This window comes from Morone saxatilis, unplaced genomic scaffold, assembly GCF_004916995.1.
Source record: "Morone saxatilis isolate NCDOM2014 unplaced genomic scaffold, NCSU_SB_2.0 Contig17, whole genome shotgun sequence".
NCBI classification, from domain to species: domain Eukaryota; kingdom Metazoa; phylum Chordata; class Actinopteri; family Moronidae; genus Morone; species Morone saxatilis.
The window spans coordinates 10514017-10533522 of NW_023339729.1; the positions used below are offsets into that span (position 1 = coordinate 10514017).

At 38.3% G+C, this 19506-nt stretch overlaps 1 protein-coding gene across 1 annotated transcript in view; it reads right to left on the minus strand.

Annotated features, from left to right (window-relative positions):
- The window catches only part of LOC118327190 (zeta-sarcoglycan), a 144551-nt gene extending 143977 nt beyond the window's left edge, over positions 1-574 (minus strand). Inside the window, exon 1 of the mRNA XM_035660459.1 lies at positions 362-574. Within this exon, the coding sequence (XP_035516352.1) occupies positions 362-571 (210 nt within the window). The 5' untranslated portion in view covers positions 572-574. The remainder of the gene's footprint in view (positions 1-361) is intronic.
- Between the last annotated feature and the right edge of the window lie 18932 nt (positions 575-19506).

Genomic DNA, 19506 nt, shown 5'->3' on the forward strand with positions numbered 1-19506 from the left:
GACAATTCATCAGTTACAATTCAGTACACTGCTGAAATTGCAAATGTTATTTCATATTAATAAATTAATAAGAGTTATAATTAGCTAACCAGTGTAGTATTAATTTAACTAAAAATATGTCTTCCTATCGATCAATAGTGGACACCACAAGGACAACATCCACTTGATATTATAGGGCAACTATTTTACACACACACACACATACTCACTCCTGATGAACCGTTGTTGATTTTATCATCACTCTCATGTTGTGCTACATTACAGCAGACCTTTTAAACCACATCTTATAGCTTTCTCCCATAAACCACAAAACCATATAACACCCTGGCATTTTAATGACATTTGCACAAACGCTTCTTACCGGAGTGAAGTTCATGACTTTGAGGATCCAGATGGTCAGTGCCAGGTTGACGATCATGGTGACGAGGAGGAGTAGGATGAAGAAGTACAAGCATCTCTTCCTCCAGCCGTAGATTCCCACTGCTGGGTAAACCTGGGCACCACAAACCGATGCCCCCCGCTGGTGGAGTGGGTTGGGCTGCGCCGCAAGGATGTACTGCTCCTGGGTCATCTGAAAGGGACACAAACATGAAAAATATATGTGAGAATGGCCCATATGTATAAAACATCCAATTTTGAGATCTCTTCCACACTGTGCACAGCTTTTAAGTGAATCCCAGAAATATATAATGTATTCCTTCTTTATACAGAGGCTGGAGTCACTAACATTTTTGTAACTTGTTGTTTTTTATTATTTTGGAGTAGAAAATCTGCAATTGTTCAGCTCTGCACAGATGCTAGACAAGCATCCAAGGAGATGTTAAGGAGAAAAAAAAGAAAGAAGATAAAACGCAAAGATAAAAAGCATATTTATTCCTCCCGTTTCCACCCATGCAGTGCAGACAAAGATAAGCCAGAGAGAGAGAGAGAGAAGAGGTTGAACTTTTGGGGTATTGTCCCTGGTGGTGGGGAAGATGGAAACAGTATTAAACAGGTGGAAAGAGGAAAAACAGAACAACTTAGAAAATGAGATAGTGAGAGATAGCAGGAAAGGCATGAGAGAGCAGTGGTGAGCGTGAAAGAGAAAGACCAAAGCATGATAAAAATTAGATAGAGGTGAGGCGGTGAAGTGGCATCAAGTAGTAAGAGATAGAAAGGAGCGAGAGGAGAGAGAAAGAGAGAGAAAGAGAGGGGGGCAGATAAGATGGCAGAGGAGGACAGAGTCCATTAGTTGTAGTGCAGCAGGAGAAGTCAATGGTGGCAAGAGATATGGACACTGGCTGCAAGGCACTACTATCTCTGTCCATCTCAGACTCTCTAACTCTCTCTCTCACTCACCTTGCGCTCTGTACCTCCAATTCTCTCTCTCTCCCCTGTCGCTCCCTAATTCACTTCCTATCTCACTTCTGCACCTCTCTCTCTCTTTATCAGTCTCTCTCTCACACACACATTATGTCTTTATTTGCTGAGGCTGCATGACCTTAACACCTCACCAACTTGATTTTTTCCCCCCTTGCAATGCTTTTTCTCCATATAGTCTCACATGATGATACCAACAAGCCTTGATGGAAAACAAAAATGCTGACTCTGCTTTGGCTGCAGAAAAAATAAATAAAAGAAAATGCAGACTTGGCCTGTTTCAAGAGTTTCAGAGGCAAATATCAACTTGTTATCTGTATCTCCACATGGGTCCTGTTTCTCAGACACAAAAGCCAAAGGTCTTGTTCTACCTTCTAAATGTTGTAAAATGAAACTACTGTCGAGTGTTTTGAGATTGCGTTATAGATATTATGCGAATGCATAATCTGACTACAGATATATTATTGGTTTTGCCCAAACTTTACATTCTCCCATCCTAATTAATAATACAAATACACTGATTTTACTGATACACCAGTTTATGTATATTTTTAAAAGGCTTAAATTACTTTGTAACTTAGCAGTTAATATTAACAGCATCTCACCAAAAACGGTTATAGGCTAAAACCTAAATTCCAGAATAATCAATGATCTCACTCCAACAACATCAGTCCAACCAGTTCTACAGTGTGGTGGTGTTTTACAGATTCTAACACAGTGCTATGTTTTCTTTTACACTCGAGGAGCCATTTTCCATGTGAATTAACATATGTATTCGGTGACTGAACTTGCTCAGACAGAGCAAAAACACATCAGAAATACACCCAAGATGCAATGAAGACCCAATCAACCAAAACATCTCTGGAGGTGCACAGTTATATGTTTGGCTGCTAAGCTAAATTCAGTGTGTCTATGTGTAGCAATGATTAAAACTTTATCAGAGCAATATATTTGTTAAGAATGGAGAAGAAGACAAACAGAGCATTTAAGATCCAATTTAAGATAGGTGATGAAAGGATATGATATATATCACAATCTTTTTTTTTGGCAAAGGAAGGATGAAGCCACTTTTTAATGTGCATACCAAATATGCATTTAATATTTGGTTTAAATGCAATCCAATTAATTTATATTTAGGCACAAGCTGGATATGAGACACATATTAATGCCAAGTGGAAAGGGCTTAATGTTTGTCAAGTGGGCTAATGAATTAATGATGTTTTGCCTTTTCACAATGAAGAAATGATCCTGCAATATTCTCAGCTGGTACATCTGTTTCGCTTTTTGGGTGCATCTGTTGTCTGTGCAGATACAATGCATATAAATCAATAGTTGGGTTTTGCTGTGGAATAGGGCATTGGAATGGGCTGCTGATCATTTTATCTCAGTATTCAACATCCACACAGAATCGATAGCAGTGTGTGTGTACCTGTGCTGTTATGTATTCTGTGTGTACTGGAGTTTTCTGTGGCGCCCTGGAATGCTAATAATTTTTCCTGCATGTACCGAACTCATCAATAGGTGCAGATTTATATTTGTGTGTGTGTGTGTATCAATTTTTTCATGGGTGTTTCTCAAGGTCAAGAATGTGAATCAGCCAATGATTAGTCTGTGGCCACTTTTTTTGTGTGTGTCTTTTTTATTTGCATTTACTGATTGGTGTTTTACTGTAAGCATTCTGACTTCTGTCACTGCCTCATTTATTGTCTTGTATGTGTGCTTGTGTCACAGCCATGCATGGTTTTCAATTCAACTCCTTTTCTCCTCCCCCACAGTTCCTCAATTTCGAATATCATATTTGTCATACTTTTTCACACAGCCTTTTGTCACACAAAATGCCCCACACCACTCCTTTGTCAGCCTTGTCTTCCATCTCACTCCTTCACTTGGCTCTATCCTTGCTTTCTTCCTTTACCTTTCCTTCCATCTTTATTTGCCATTGTCATTTCTAATATTTTTCAGTAATTTCCTTCCCTCTTAATTCAAATCTAAAGCATATTTCTGTCCTTGCCCTCACTCTCTTCATTAATCTTTCAACATTGATTATTTTCTCTTATTCTAAACATACAACAAGGAGGTTCTAGCTGGTTATGGAACAGTCTCAATTTACTACTGATGTCTTTATATGAACTACATAACCACACAAGACTGTCAGCTAAATACTTATTCTTAATGCCTGCCACCTGAATTCAGTCGGATTCCTTTTGAAATCAATAAAAAGAGGCAGTTGAAACAATACAGCTTTTGTCCACAGGGGTTAGGGTTAGGGTTAGGCTCACTTACTTCATTTCTTTCTTCCTTTGAGCTCTCGGTTCCTAACCAATCCATTTTGTTCTCCCCTTTTCATCCCTCCCTACTTCTGTCCTACACTTATCCCTCCCCCTCCCCCTTTCCAGTGCATTTCTTAGATTGAACTGACAACAAAGTCATCAATCAATCCCATGGTGCACCAAAGCCTGGAGGCCCTGCACAGCATGACCTAACTTTATTAACATCATAATGTCTTGACAGCCATAAAAACAACAGCTACTAGAGCCACGTTACCAAGGTTACCATTACATCATCAGCTGTGATCTAACAATGCTCTCAGCAGAACCAAAACTCTAAATTAGACTGTATATACAATATATAAATAGCATGATTTTTATTTTTGGTGCATGTGGTGATATACATAGAGGTTGGTAAAGACAAAAAACCACCAATACAAGAAAACATTACAATTACTTACAGTAATTACTGGCTGTTTTCACCACAAAATGGCAAAAATGGAAAGTAAGGAAGATATTTATAAATCACATTTAGGACCATTTTCAATTTATAATTCATATATTTTATAAACATTTTAAGGATTTACCTTTCACTAGTTTATTTGTTATAGTGACCATTATGGTAACACGTAAGCAATATTACATGAAATAATAAATAATGTTGACATAAATAATGTCAACATGATGAGGTGGTCATTATCAAAACTCAGGTGGTGGACACACATCTGCATTGAAAACCAAAATAAACAGACACCATAACACACATTGTATCCCCATGTGACACCAGACTGACGCTCAGCTCTTTACTTTGAAAATTAGATGGTGAGTAGATGAGAGGAGAAGAAAAAGATGAGAGGAGATGAAGTTGAGCAGGGAGAAGAAGAAATAGACAAATGAGAGGAATTAAGAAGAGAGAGAAATACATGATCATGATCCATACATCATCGTATTGTGACTTATCAATCCCCACGACCCCCAAAAGAGCAGCTCAAAATAAACAGCATTAGATGAGAGGACAGGAGATATTACTTGAAACTGTCTTTCATCTTTCAAGCAGCTCCAATTCACATAAAAGACAACTTTTAAAATTCATTATGACAAATAGGAAATCACAAATTTTCCCTCATATGACAAGTCACAAGGGTTATTTGCAGTGGATAGCAGATGATGGTTTGGTTCAGGTTTTGGGAGCAATATGATCCAGGATATCATTATAATGATGGCAAATATATAGCTGTCAATGTAAAATGTAATCATAAATTCAGTTTCAGTCTCCTGCTGTGATTGCAGGCATTTCCTTTTTTGATGTAAAACAAAGCTTCTCAGCATGTCCAGTAAGAGACACTTCAGAAAGAATTGAACACTGATGCACAGTGTCATCCTGTTTCATTATATAACTAAATGAATGTTAATGCATGTGGGATGTGAAGTATGTGTCAAGTCAGATTCAGGTTGGTGGATGTTGCAAATGAAGGTGGAGAGTGGGAACAGATATACACGTGTGCTGCCTGTTAATGTATGTGAAAGCTACATAAATTGACAGGCGGGTGGATATGGATGGATTCGTCGTGGGCACATTGATGGATAATGAATAGAAGGATGGATGGATGGATGGACTTGTCCACAGAAAGTCAGACTGCTCAAGATTTGGTTTCATAGCTGAAATCCGTATCAAAGTGTAATTAGTATGCGTACATGGGCGATTGGTGCTGCTGCTATATGTGAAGCGCTAAGGGCGTTCCAATGTATCTGTCAGCCAGAATCACACAGCCCGGCTCTCCTCTCATCTGCTTATACTCAATCAATACCACCGCTTCAATATCACTCCACTTCTGATGTCCTTGACATTCTCTCTCCCTGTTTTTTTTCCATCTGCCTCTTTAATGCAAGCTCCCAAGGAGAACGTTTACTTTGCATAGGTGAGTGGTTAAGATCAACCAATGTGTGTTTTTGAAAGATTGATCTTGAATTGTAAGGTGGAGGAATCCAAAAATTAGCATCAATATTCAATGCTGTTTCTTCAAATGTGATATTTTTTCAGAAAATTATAGAAAATGTAGGTAGTGTTAACTGAATCTTAGGGTTTTATTCATTCAGACCATTGTGTGACACGACTTCGATATATGGGAGAGATGGGACAAATTAAATTGAACAGACAGAGAGAAGGATTACAGCAGAGAGAAAAAAAGTGCAGAGACAATGTATAGGCACATAGTTCAGCCAGTGGAAAAGTAATGTAATAAATGATGTGACAAATTACTGCACCTATGGAGTACTGTTAAAGTAGCAGTGTTGCTTCTTCCTGAAGTGATGAGTGCTGCATGTCCCCCACTACTGAAAAATACAGTGCCTAATAAATCACAGGCCCTTCTTTCTTATCTTTGCACTTCTTAATTATTCAGAGTAATTTAGTACCTCTATTTCCAGACAACTAGTTTGTAAATATGACAGAAAAAACGTTTAATAAAACTATAGCATGGAAGAGACCAGTGTTTTGTTGGATAATTTCTGTCCATCTCATCTGTGTGATACACTTTCCATACACCTTTTTTGCTTTTGATTCATATTTATGATCATTTATAATCTTAAAATCTCAGATAAATGGAGAATCCTTCATTGTCAGTGTAATATTAATTGTTATGACAAAAAATATGATATCATTTAGTTTTTTAAATTTTATTTATTTCATTGTTAAAATATATCATATATTATCACTTTATTATATATAGAGGTCAGTTCTCTGGGTCAAGTAAACGTTAAGACACACAAATAAAAACAGCTGCAACACTGTAGGGGGCCAGGTGTGCATATGTGTGACCGAAAACTCAACAAGGGATTTTATGTCAAATACATGCAACACAATGCATGTACATTTGTTTTTCATGTGTGTGTTTGAGCCAGTGTGATAAAACACTAAGCCAACTGAATTGGGAGCGCTCTTTGTTGGCTGTAGGTTGTTGGTTTGAACAGCCTGCCATCCCTCTCTGTCACTGTGGGTACTCAGGTGTTCAGCCAGTGGATGGATCACACACACACACACACACACACAAGTCCAAGAAACTCCAACACACATGCACACAAAAAATCCACTCATTCAACAAGCAAACACACATATAGACAGACAAAATCACACTGCAGCTACATGCACCAGCAAACACACAGGAACATGGGCAAACAAACCATGCACACACACTTGAACACACACAGATGCACACACACACGAACAGGGCTCCTGTGCACTGAGGCGTTCACTATTCCAACAGATTTACGAGTCTCTGCTGCAGGCCTAGTGTAAAAAGAGAAGACTTAAAAGGACAACTCTTGCTCTCTTTCTCTCTCTCTCTCTCTTTCACACACACACAAACATATTACTAAGCCAAAAGCACAACAGCTGTCACCCTATAAACAACCTGAGACAAAGAGGACAAAGGGATAGCAGCATTAGATGTAAGGACGGAAACCAAAAAAGAAAGGAGTACAAAAAGTACAGAAAAGTGTGATACTGTAATGGATAGAGGGAAAGTCATCCATTGTGCCTAAACGACCTTCAATGGGACAACCCATGCTACTGGTGAAGCCTCAGTTTATAATATAAATAATACTAGCTTAACTCTCTAATATGTGTTGTCCTTCTCTTTTGTGATCCAAACAGTCCATGAGTGTTTCCAATACTCCCCCTAGTGTATATGGCTGAAGTAAGTTTATGTTTAGGCAAGTGCCACTTGATTAAGGTCAGAGAAAGATTGCTTTCATGTTTAAAGGATACCAAGTTCACTGTTGGTTGGAGGCAACATGGGACCCCTGGTCTCCGTCACTTTTGAAGTTGAATGCTTTGTACGCCATCCATCCACCCGAACCTTCACATGCTTTTGGCTTCGCGCCTTGGCACCAAACTAACACATGGGTTGTTTTGAGCTGTTTAAACAAGCTACATTGTGTTTTTCTGAAGAGTACGGCCTCCTTCATCAGTGTGTTCTCCTGTTAATCTGATGTTGGTGTTTGTTGTAGCTCTCCTTTGGTGCTAAAGGGGCTGCTTTCTACTACGTCTCTATTTATAGAGGCTCTAAAGTGAAAAGTTGTTCTCATTTGTCTCTGTCTAGATTTATCTCCATCCAATGATGTCTTTCGTTTTCTCAGGACCCACGAGACTAATTAGTGGTTGATGGAAATGGAGAGAGAAAATGGGAGAGGCCAGATGAGAGAGCGATACAGTATGAAGAGAGGGGAAAAAGCAGGTAAAGCAAAGGAATATAGAGAGGCAGGTTCACTGCCCGCATTGGTCCCCAACCTGGTCAGTAGGAAAATTTCCCCACTATGGACCAGCTGTCATAGGATGGCATTGTCTAGTCAGGTCCTGCAGTAAAGGATATGTGCAATAGCGCTGAATGATAAACAGTTGTTAAACTACTTTGATGCCCAAATTGGATAAAAATTGATGGTTGAAAACTATTTCAATACTATGTTTTGCCACTTTCTAACAGCAGCATCTTGGCAAGTTCATGCTTATACCTACTAGCAAAAGTAAGAAAGTAAGTTAACAAACAACACCATATATTGAGCAGTGTTTAAGGATTCAGTTTTAATTTCAGTATAGAGGTAGAACTAAGCAAGAGAAAACATATCCCTACCATCTACGTAAGCTTTGCATTGTGGTGTTCTCAAGATCAAAATTAAGGTACCCACTAACTCATCATCTTATTTGAAAGTACACTACTCTCTTAAATATTTGAAAATATATTTTATCTGCCTGGCGGACAAAATATTGATATTGCTACAGCTACAGCCTTACAATCTGTGTTTATACAGTCTATTCTGCTGCTGTCACCTGCCTGTAAATTACTAAGGAATGAAAGTTTTGTAATACTAGCAGGAACAAAGTGAGACTGATGACTGGACTCAGCAACTACGGTACCTCGATGGGCTGTGGCTATGAATTCTAGTTTAGGAGGCTTGACATTCATCTTGCAATCTCCCTTGTTCATTTGTAGCTGGTAAAGACTCAGTTGTTTTCCCAAACACTCAAGGCCTATTCATCATTACGCACCATGATATTCCTACTTTTGAACATTCATAATAATATTTTCTGAGTATCTCTTTCTATTTCTGTGACCACCTCAGAGTATAGTACAAGTAAGAAAGAGGTTGGTATGAAGGTGTATTGATAATCTGTTGAATGGGAGTAAAATAAGCAGATCACGTTTTATCTCTGAGGCAACTGTGTTTAAACTAAATATGAATTGTAGTTACCTTGATTGCTTTAGAAAGTAGTATTTTGTAGCTCTTGTTTAAACAGCCACAATGATACATTCTGCTTAACAGTACCAGTACTGCTTCACAGCATTATTTCAGGACCATAGACAGTTCTGTAGTCTGGCCAACAAGGAGCTCTCCGTTGTGCTGAAACAGCATCTACTATTCTAACACTGTGAGGACACTTGTTAACACTTTCCCAAATGTTATCAAAAAGACAGACCCGCACAAAAAAACTTGTTTATGTGTTTCTTAAATGCTCAGTGCTGTATTCCAGTCAGCCCTGCGTTGTATAGCTAATATGTAGTTACCCATGCATACAACAAGTCTCCTGTTGCTACCGCATGCTCTGATTTATACACACAGTACACATACAGTAGATATGAAAGAACACAATGGCAGTATTGTATTGGCAAAGTATCCACAGTCACATGTACATATACACATGCAGTGCAGTGTGACTCTGGAAAATAATTGCGCAGTGTCAGTTAGCCTGTCATTATGCGCAGGTCTGTGAGTAAGATCTGCAAAGTAACACTGCCGTTCAGCGCTGCCTCAAATAGATGTAGAACCTTCCTGGGGTTAGCATTTTGTCTCTCCCTCTCTCTTTTTGTTTCTCTCTCTGTCATTACATTTGTTTATCTCTCTCCCCTTGAATTCTGTTTCAGCCCCATTCTTGTTCTTCCAATATCATTGACTTCTTTTCCTCAGCCACCCTTCCTGCCTTTCCTTCTCTCTGGCATGCTGCCTCCCGCTGAGTCAGTATCTGTCAATCAAAAAGCTGCCACTGTTAAACACCGCCAACAACAACAACAGGCTTAAGCTTGGGTTTTTCCTCCTCCTGAAGACATAGATGGAAAGTGCCATGGAAAGAGAGTTTTCTGGCTACGCAGCCTGCTTTTTACAGCTCTTTGAAACTCGCAATGAAAGCTCATGAGAGTATGCCTTTTCCGGGTGCGGTGTGTAGGGTGGTACCACATCAGATTACACGACATGAAGGTGAAGATCCATGCTACACAATCCGGGTGTCGTTCATGAAATGCATATTCAAATTTTGCATCAATGCTGGATTCATTAAGCAATCGGAAGTGTGCAAGCTAGTTTTTTAGTTTGCATATGATTAGTCACAATTATTGTAAATAGGAAAATAGGAAGTGTTAACCTCATTATCACCGTGGGACCTTAGCTATCATTGATTAACATAATGGTAACTCCATGGAAATGTCACAGCCATGGAGAACACTCGATACCATAAGGTTCAAGACAAATAATGGCTTTAACGGAACTAAAATAATCACTACTAATAAATACATACATACATTGCTTGAATGTTAATACATCTACTCTGCTGTTATTCATTCAAAAGATGTAAACTGCTGGGAAGTTTCCTGAAGAAATCCTCCAAATACAGGCCCTTTTATCTAAGTTATGCAACCCAATTTTAACCACAAAAACATGTCAACTCATATCTCCACTGTCACACACAGTCAACTCTTATATTGAAAGCCTATTACAAAACATTTGGTGTGCAGAATAATTCTTCAGTCCCCTAAATCACTGTGTAAATAAAGTTAGTGATGTGGTGACAGTCTTTCAACAAGGGACGTCATACTTCAGTTACAGCTCAGGAACACGATGATCGTCAGAGAGGACGGAAAGTAAGAGCGAGAACAGAAGTTACACTAAGGAACTTGTGTGTGTGGTTTGTTACAGTGGAGTAGATAAGCGCTGTGACTTTGAGAAAAGGACAGGAAAATAACTGTTTCTCTCTCCTACTGTGTTTCTTTCTTAGAGGGGGTAGAACAATGGTACAGACAACTGTGTGTGTTCGTGTGTGTGTATGAGATAGTGACACTTAAGAGAGGGTAATACAGGGAGGAATCACACAGAGTATGAGAGACAGACAATTTCCAAGGGCAGGCATGCTGTGAGCGATGTGACGGACGCCTGCTGTAAGTGTGTCACATGCTTGTGCACGTGTGTGTGTGTGAGTAAATCTTTCTTGGTGACAGAATCAGCACACAAGCTTTATGACCCTGCTCAGTGAGCTGGCCTCCTCCATCATCACCACCCCCCACCCCAGCACATATTAACACTAACACACACACACTCACACACACAACATATGTGCCTCATTTTTCCCTATCTTCATGCTGACTCTTTTGGCATGTGCATGTCTCTCTCTTTCTTTCAGCCTCAGTTTGAAACAAATTCATGTGTGCAAACTGAACTTTTATTCACAGTATGTTCTTATCTTTGATACCAAAGAGAACATGAATATGATGAGTTTTATCTGAGACTTCAAGTCAGATCAGAGTCAGGATATAGCAGATAACAATGAAATGTTAAAACATTTTAAAACATTTATTCTCTGGTGTACTGGCTACACATTATTACATTTGGAGAATGGAAGAATCACTTACAACAATGATAAATGAAAATGTTAAACAAAAATAGTGATTCATTTCCATATATTTTTTGTAAAAGGCACAGGGAGCCACTAGAGAGGGGCTAAAAACCTACCTGTGCCCTATATTTTAAAAGCACTATTATACTGCTGCTTCATTTCATTGTCTTGATGTCATTTTATTGTTTTCTGTCCCCGTTCCTCTTAAATCCTCTCAGCCCCTGAGTTTAAAAAAAAATCAACCCACTAAAAGCCACTAACATACAGGGTTAATGCGTTTATACTGACTGCAAAGGCAGATTTTGTCTGCATATAGTCAATGCAAAGACATGAGTGGATCACTTGTAAGCTACAGTCACTATAGAGACCATAAAGCTCAGTCTCAAATACTAAATTCTTAGCAGATATCACTCACCACAGTGTTCGCCAAAGTTTTAGCAGAAAGCATAGTCCATCCTACCTTTAAATTCAGGTTTATCTTTAGCCTTACTACACCTCTCCCTTTCTCTCACTCACTTTCTCTTCCTCTCCCTTTTATCTCTGTTGCCATCATTCACTCTACTTACATTTCTTTCTGACTTCCATCCTAATTGAGTTGTGTGTTGTCAGCCCAGAAACCCTTCTCAAAGCTCCCTTTCATGGCTTTGACCAAAGAGTGTATGTGTGAGTGATGTGTGTGATGTATGTCCAGCAGTCGCTCATGTCCAAGTCCCCTTATGGAGCACTCATATATCAACCTCAGAGCTCTGCACAGTATAATTGAATGAGTAGAGACTGGCTGACAAAGAGGGGATGAAAGAATGAAAGAGAAAAGTGCTGGGAGATACGGAAATTAGTAACAGCGAGGCGGCCAATTGACTGCATGTGATTTGAGGACACCACTCTTCCATTTCTTTATCTTTCTTTCTGCCATTGCAACCTTGCACATTGCACCCAAAAAACATCTCACAGCTAAACAACATCTCCTTTGCTATTTCAACCACTTGAGCCTTCATATCTAAAAGTAAGAATATCATAAGACTATCTATCTATCGTAGATAGCAGACTCATTTTCTTTTGCCGACCTAATGTCATTCTCATTAGAAGAATTCTGCTTCTTTTGTCTCACACATAAACACTCACAGTACATCTAAAAAGTTTGTTCAGAGAAAAAACCCCAAACATACAAACTTAACATTTTGTCTTACTCATACTCTGTATATTTGCAGTTCACACTCTTTATTTCCTGCATTTTGTTGGCTCTTATTCAGACTTGTTGTATCTTGATGCTTTGGTTCAGACTGAACTCAGATTGAACTTGCTTGCTTTTCAATTCTACATTTACTTGCTACATTTTACTTGCTACTTACTAGATTTTCCAATTTTAATGCCAGTCCAAATAAAAATTAATGACCAGTTTACCTTCAAAATTAGCAACAAAACAAACACATTAGTAATATATGCTTTGCAAATAGAAATATTTCCTTCTAGAAGAGTAATGTACCAAACAAAATCAAAATACTAAAATGCAACATTTAACTGCACATAAAAAAAAATTGAACCTACAGGACAGTATTTACCTCATCAAATCTTAAGCACAAGGAAATACCAGCAGTCTGCTTTCCAAAACATACACTTTAAAGACCCCCTCAAGACATTTATTAAGACATATATAGGTACAAATAATCTGCTGGGAACAATAATGGTTGTCTGATGTGTTTCCTTTCTGCAAAAAACAAAACAAATAACAAAATAAAAACACTGTAGGAAGACATATTTTTGAGTGAAGGGGGACTTTGATGTTCTAATCTTTCATCAATATGTAAATATAATTCATCTCTGTTTGAGCAACATCAATAAATTTGAATTGTGGATGAACATCTAGGATTTAAATATACATCTTTTTGAATCAAAATCAAAAAGGATGACTATGCTGGACACTCAATCAGTTGGTGCTGTGAAGATGTGAAAATGCCAAAAGCTTCTATGTATTCCCTGATATCATTACATTTCGTTCTTCTTACTCAGTTTAAACAATGAGGAGAACAAACATTGTGCGGAATGGCTGTGCAGCTTTGAAGGACTGTGTTTCATTGTGTTTCTTTCAACAACATGTGTGTCTCTTCTTCAAGGACACCCTGGACGTTACGGCTGTATTGGCTTTCAGCCAGTTTGACTTAAAGCTTTTTGAGTTCCCCTGCATCCTGACAGTGTATAGGAATAGTACATGTGGGAAGGGAAAGTACTGCATGACGAGCAGAACACACACACACACAGGATGAGAGGCACGCGAGAAAGGCCAATGCTGCAGCACTGCCCATACATTGGGGGGCTAGTTGCTTGAGCTGGGTGGGCAGCAAACTAGTCAGAGCTGACTTGCTAGTTTAAAAGCTAACGTGGGGCTATGACCAGATGGATGGAAATAAATTAGCTAAAACAGAGGTCAGGAGAAACCAAGTGTGGACAGAGGCTTGTGTAATGTGCCAAGATTTATCCAAGATGCACATCCACGTTGCAGCATTATGCTACTCAGTAATAAGCTGTGCACTCTCTCATCAACATCTGCTTCTGTATCATATGTCTAACTACAGTATCGGCCTCATTAGAAAAAAACAATTAATTTTACTGCTAAGATGTTAAACTATGAATCACTTATCACTTCACTGCAACAACTTAATTTTCTTACATTTGAACAATGCCACTGAATTGTATGAAGTGTATTACTAACTCATAATCCATTATTCTCTCAATTTTTTGGTGAAGTAATGTTTTTGCTTAGTCCAAATTGCTGCTCAAACCACTTCTGGCCTTGATCTACACGACTTTGCATCTTTCATATCTAAACATTAAAAGATCATAATGCTGTCAGTCATTTTCTTTTGTCGACCTAATGCCATTCTTATTAAAATAATTCTGTTCCCTTTCTCTCATACATAAAGACAGTAAATATAAAAAGGTTAGAAAGCCTGTTTTAGTCACCTAATGCCTTTTTCAGAGGAAAACACCCACACGTACAAACTTAACATCCTTTTTTACTCATATATTTGCAGTTCACACCCTTAATTTCCTGCGTTTTGTTGGCTCTTATTCAGACTTTGTTGAGTCCTGACATACTCCGACTGAACTCCAAGTCCTTCAACTTGCTGTTTACCTTTTCAATTCTACATTAACTTGCTTTTTAAAGCTTTATACATCTGCTACTCAGTAATAAGCTGTGCTCTGTCTTATCGACAACTGCCCTTATTGTAGTCTCTATAGCTTTTCCAAACAGAAACCTATATTAGGTTCGTATCATATTTATAACTAAAGTATTGTGGAAAATAATTACATGGCTAAGATTTAAAATTATAAATCACTTATCACTTAGCTTCAAGGCTGTGATAACTTAATTTTCTCATGTTTGAACAATGCCAGTGGCAGTATATTGCCTCCAATTGGTGACTCAATTGTAAATACTTTTATTACAGGTGATACTAGGGTACCAGTGCATCTATACCTTCACATTAGTTAAAGGAAATGTTCACAAACACACACACACACACACACACACAAATACACTTGATTCTAAAAACAACAAACAGATGCCTCTTTCCCAGCATGCAACATTGACCTGTGCCTGCTGTTACCGTGGTGATATGATTTATTAATTAGTCTGCTGTTTGATTGGCTTGTTAAAGGACAAATCTAATGAGGTACTTGTAGATGAGAGAGGTGGAAGTGATTTATCACTGATGCCAATCACCTCTCACACGAAAACACACAGAAAAAAAAGTACTCACAAGTGCCCTCAGACATGCTCACACACACACACACATGCAACACTGATTTAACATTCCACTCCAACAGTGTTGACCCTGAACATGGCCAAGGTGTTCCTGTTCAGCTGTGGGGTCACAGCAGGTGCCCCAGGTGTGTATCTACAACATGATCTCGCCCAACCAGGCCAACAGTTTGGAAATAATTAAACAGAAACTCCTGGCTGAGGAAGATAGTGAACTGCACTGAAGCATAAACAATGAGACCCAGACACATCAAGAATTCCACAAAAATTGACTTTTCCGAGGTGCCTATTTCTCTGTAGCTTTAAGAGGTCACAGCATACTTATCACAATTTTTAGAATTGACAATCGCAGTGACACTGTGACTATATTATGTAATGCAGTTGTTCAGTGACATCTGGCCTGGATGAATACAATTCATTCTGTTAAAAACGGATCTGGTGCACTGGAAGTGATTCATTTCGCACCACATTTGCAAAGTAAAATATCAAAATCAAATATACTATAAGCCGACGGGTGTCACTTGAAAGTGCTCAAAAATACAACCATAATCAGTTCATTTAATTTTGTCAGAAGCTGAAACAGGTCCAAACATAAAAAGATCATATCATATTATTTCTGGAACAAAAACGTCAATAACAAATACTAAATGTGAAAACTGTTTTACAGTTTTTCTTCTCGACAAGTCAAGGCAGAGCTGTTGCTGCAGTTGCACTTGGTGCCATCTTCAATGTGTCGCTCTTTTGTGCTGGTAATATTAGGCGTTCTTCTTAAAGCATTAATGGCAGACTAGAATACATGAGTACTGTCTCGTTATCAGAACCTTGGCATTGACTTGGCAGCGAAGAATTGGTTCTCATGACATCCCTAGTGCCAGCCACTGACTGGATACACAGGGTTTGTCTATGTGTGTATGTGTACACAAATAAGTTTATTTGCACATTTGTATTTATGCACTTTGGTGCATGTTTGCATTGCATGTTCTTTGGTGCATCTCTCCTTGTATGTGTATACTGCAGGAGGTAAATGAGTCTGTGTGTTATGTCTGGCAGGGCTTTATTGTCAGTTCTATTAATTAAACTGGCTCCCAGCTGAGAGGAGAAACAGAGGAGGAGGAAGACAAGAGATGAGAACAGTTGAGGATAAAAGAAAAGGCACGAAGGAGAGAGATACAGTGAGAAAAGAACATGAGGAAGCGGGAGAAGGAGAAAAAAATATATGCTAGAAAGTGACAGAAAAAACAAAGGATAAAGAAAGGGAGATGGTAAGTGACAGGTAGAAGATAAACTAAAAGGAGAGCAAAGGAAGAAGGATGTATGGAGATGAAGATAAAGGAGGCAAGAATGGAAGGAAGTCAAGTGGAAAGGAGAAGACTGAAGGAGAGAAGGGGAGAGGAGTGGGGAACAGAGTAGAGGACACGACGAGACCAGAGGAGACAAGAAGAGAGAATATATCAGAACTAAAGAGCTGGAAGAGAAAACAAAATGGGGAAAAGACAAAAAAAAAATTGAGGAATGAAAAACCGACTGCGTGATGAAAGATGAGTACTAACTTCAGCTCTACTCTGGCACTCTCAGGGCACAAACCGTGTGTGTGTGTGTCTATGTGTTGTTTGTGTGAGTGTGCGTGTGTGTGTGTGTGTGTGTGTGCATGACAGCCATGTGATCTAAGGTCTTCAGTGTCACTACACTGCCTGTGCTGTGATAGCAACCCATTCATCATCTGAGCATCTGGTGCCCTTGCAATAACGCACACTCATGCACGCACGCACGCACACACACACACACACACACACACACACACCTAAATACATGCGCACACCTACACAAACTACATTTTGAATTTGTTATCTTTGCCTCATTCTACCTTTGTGCCCTTTATCCCCCAACTGTTCTTTGTTGATCTTTTGTGTTTTTGTTGTTTCTCTCGTTTCTTCCCTTCTCTTATTTTGATGCTCTCCAGTCCCTTTTACTCCATCAAGCTCAGTCCATCCAAAATTCCCCTTCGATCCTTCCTCTTGATCTCGCCTACCTGCTTCTCTCCTTGTCTTCATCAATAATCTTATGATAGAGCACAAAATGCATTACCACAAAAATAAATTCACAAACCCTGACGCAGATGCACACACATGCACAACACACACTAGTCACACTTTTTTTTCAAGCAATAATAATAATAATAATAATAATAATAATAATAATAATAATTAAATCGTCATACTTTATAAAGTTAGTCTGTAGAAAACATATATTTAAACCTGCAAGATTTAATATATATATATATATATATATATTTTATTATTATTATTATTTTTTTAAATGGCTTTGCAAATGTTTTATAGTGTAAAGGAGGGAATGTATGTTTGTTAAGCTCCAAGGAAACTGTGTTTTGGTGAGAAACAATGTAAATACTACTTTAGCTGCAGAGAAGAAAGAATCTGTTCAGGTTTTGAAGAAAAACTCCTGAGAAGCTGTAGTTTAGTAAAGGGGGAGATTCTTACAGGCCTACAGTTTTAACCTGATCAAAGTGGGGACAACAAATCCCTTGTCTTTGAGCTTGTCTCCAACAAAAAGAAAGGCAATAGGGACTTTTTCCTGAAGAAACACTGCCGAGCTGCAATTGATCATGAAGCCAGAAGTGGAAATCAGGTCAAGTCCACACCTCTCACTGAGCACTAACAGGGAAATTGTGAGTCTGATCAATATATCAATATGTGCCTAACTATATAGGGCACTAACTGAAACCTGCACGGATCTATGAGTGAAGCAATGTGAGAGCTGGTACCCTAAGGGGAATCAAAAAAAGAGAACAGGATGAGCTGGCAGTTGGCAGAGCTGTAAAGACATTGACCTTAGCGAATGAAAAGCTGAACCTAAACTGTAAGGAGAAGTTCCACTGGGTTTGTACTGTTCCCTCTACAGAGAACGGTAACAAGCAGATAACTTAGTGTCAGTCTTCAGATGATGTAGCCACTTGCAAGAGGGCACAATTGCATTTAACCCTTACGTTAACCACCACAACCTGAGCCTGCTTGGGAGGGTGCTGCTGTGGTGTACTAGGATTAAATGTCAGAATACCAGACTCAAAGTAACGTTAGTTAATTACAGAAAAAATAATGTAATTGTGGTCACTCTGCCACTTATAGCTTTATTATTATTATTATTATTATTATTATTATTATTATTATTATTGTTATATATTGCTAAATTATGTTTATACTTACAGTATGAGTGTGTTAAATGGTGATAATGATGTGGATGAAGTAATAATGCATAGTGCAGTTAGATTATCACAGAATAGTGCATGGTATTGCCCTTACTGTAAAAATGCTCACTCCAAAATGTAACATTGTGTTATTTGTTTTGTTTTGTTGGTTACATTTTTGTGAGTGAACTCATTCGCCCTATAAAATTGCAGCAGAAACAAGGGATCTTAGCAGTTTTTCCATGTATATTTTAAAAGTCTCATCAGTACTAGAGGAACTAAGCTGTGATGTAGATTTTCTCTTGTGTGTAGGTCATTCCAGTGCAGACCAAACACCTGCTATAAAAGCTGTTTAAAACACTGAAACTTGTGTCCTTTTAAAAAGTGTAAGGCAAGTAAAGTGAGTGAACTTGTGAACCCATCAATGTTTTTTGTTCTAGGATTATAAAATGTTTAGGAGATCATCATTTGAAAACACAGTGGTCTATGTGATTAATGATGCAGCAACAGTACTATCTCAAGGTTGAGTACCACTGGTAGAATTGGGGTAATTGCATGTTCCCAGGTTGCCATGTGGATGGACATAGCTGCCTCCTGTGCCCTCAATCAGATATCAAATATTTCTAGGATCAATATAAACCATAACATGAGTATAAGAGTACCATATATGACTGCTCAGGCAGACTGATGCTACCCACTGGTTATATGGGGATAACTGTCAGAATCATCGACTGAACTATTTAGTCAAAAGAGTTTTGTGATTCATGGAAATCTACTTAGCTAATACACATTCTACAAAACCAAATGTTACAAATTGAATCACAAAACAAAAATCCAAAAGGTAGCTGTCAAGCTATCACATTTTTAAGAGATGAGATTACAAAATTAATTCAAATGTTATTATATTTATTGATCATTTAGTTATCAAATGTGGCTACTTTAAAGTCCCTTTTGCAGATGAATTGTATGTCTTTAAATTATGGCAGAAAACACATAAACAGGAAACAAACAAAAAAATGAGATGAGAACTGAAATGAATTCCTGACCTTTTTGCTATGTGCATCTGTAAAGAAATATAAGTCCTTTTGAGGCTGATATACAAAATTGGACAATTGTACCCTGTGATACTGTCTGAACTGTTACAATCTGCTAGTTCAAAACACAGCAAATTGTAGTGAGTTCTAGCGCTAAGTAGAAAGTGTGTAGGAAGTGCTATCTTGATGAGCAAATGTATTGGTTACCACAGCCAATAAATCACTAC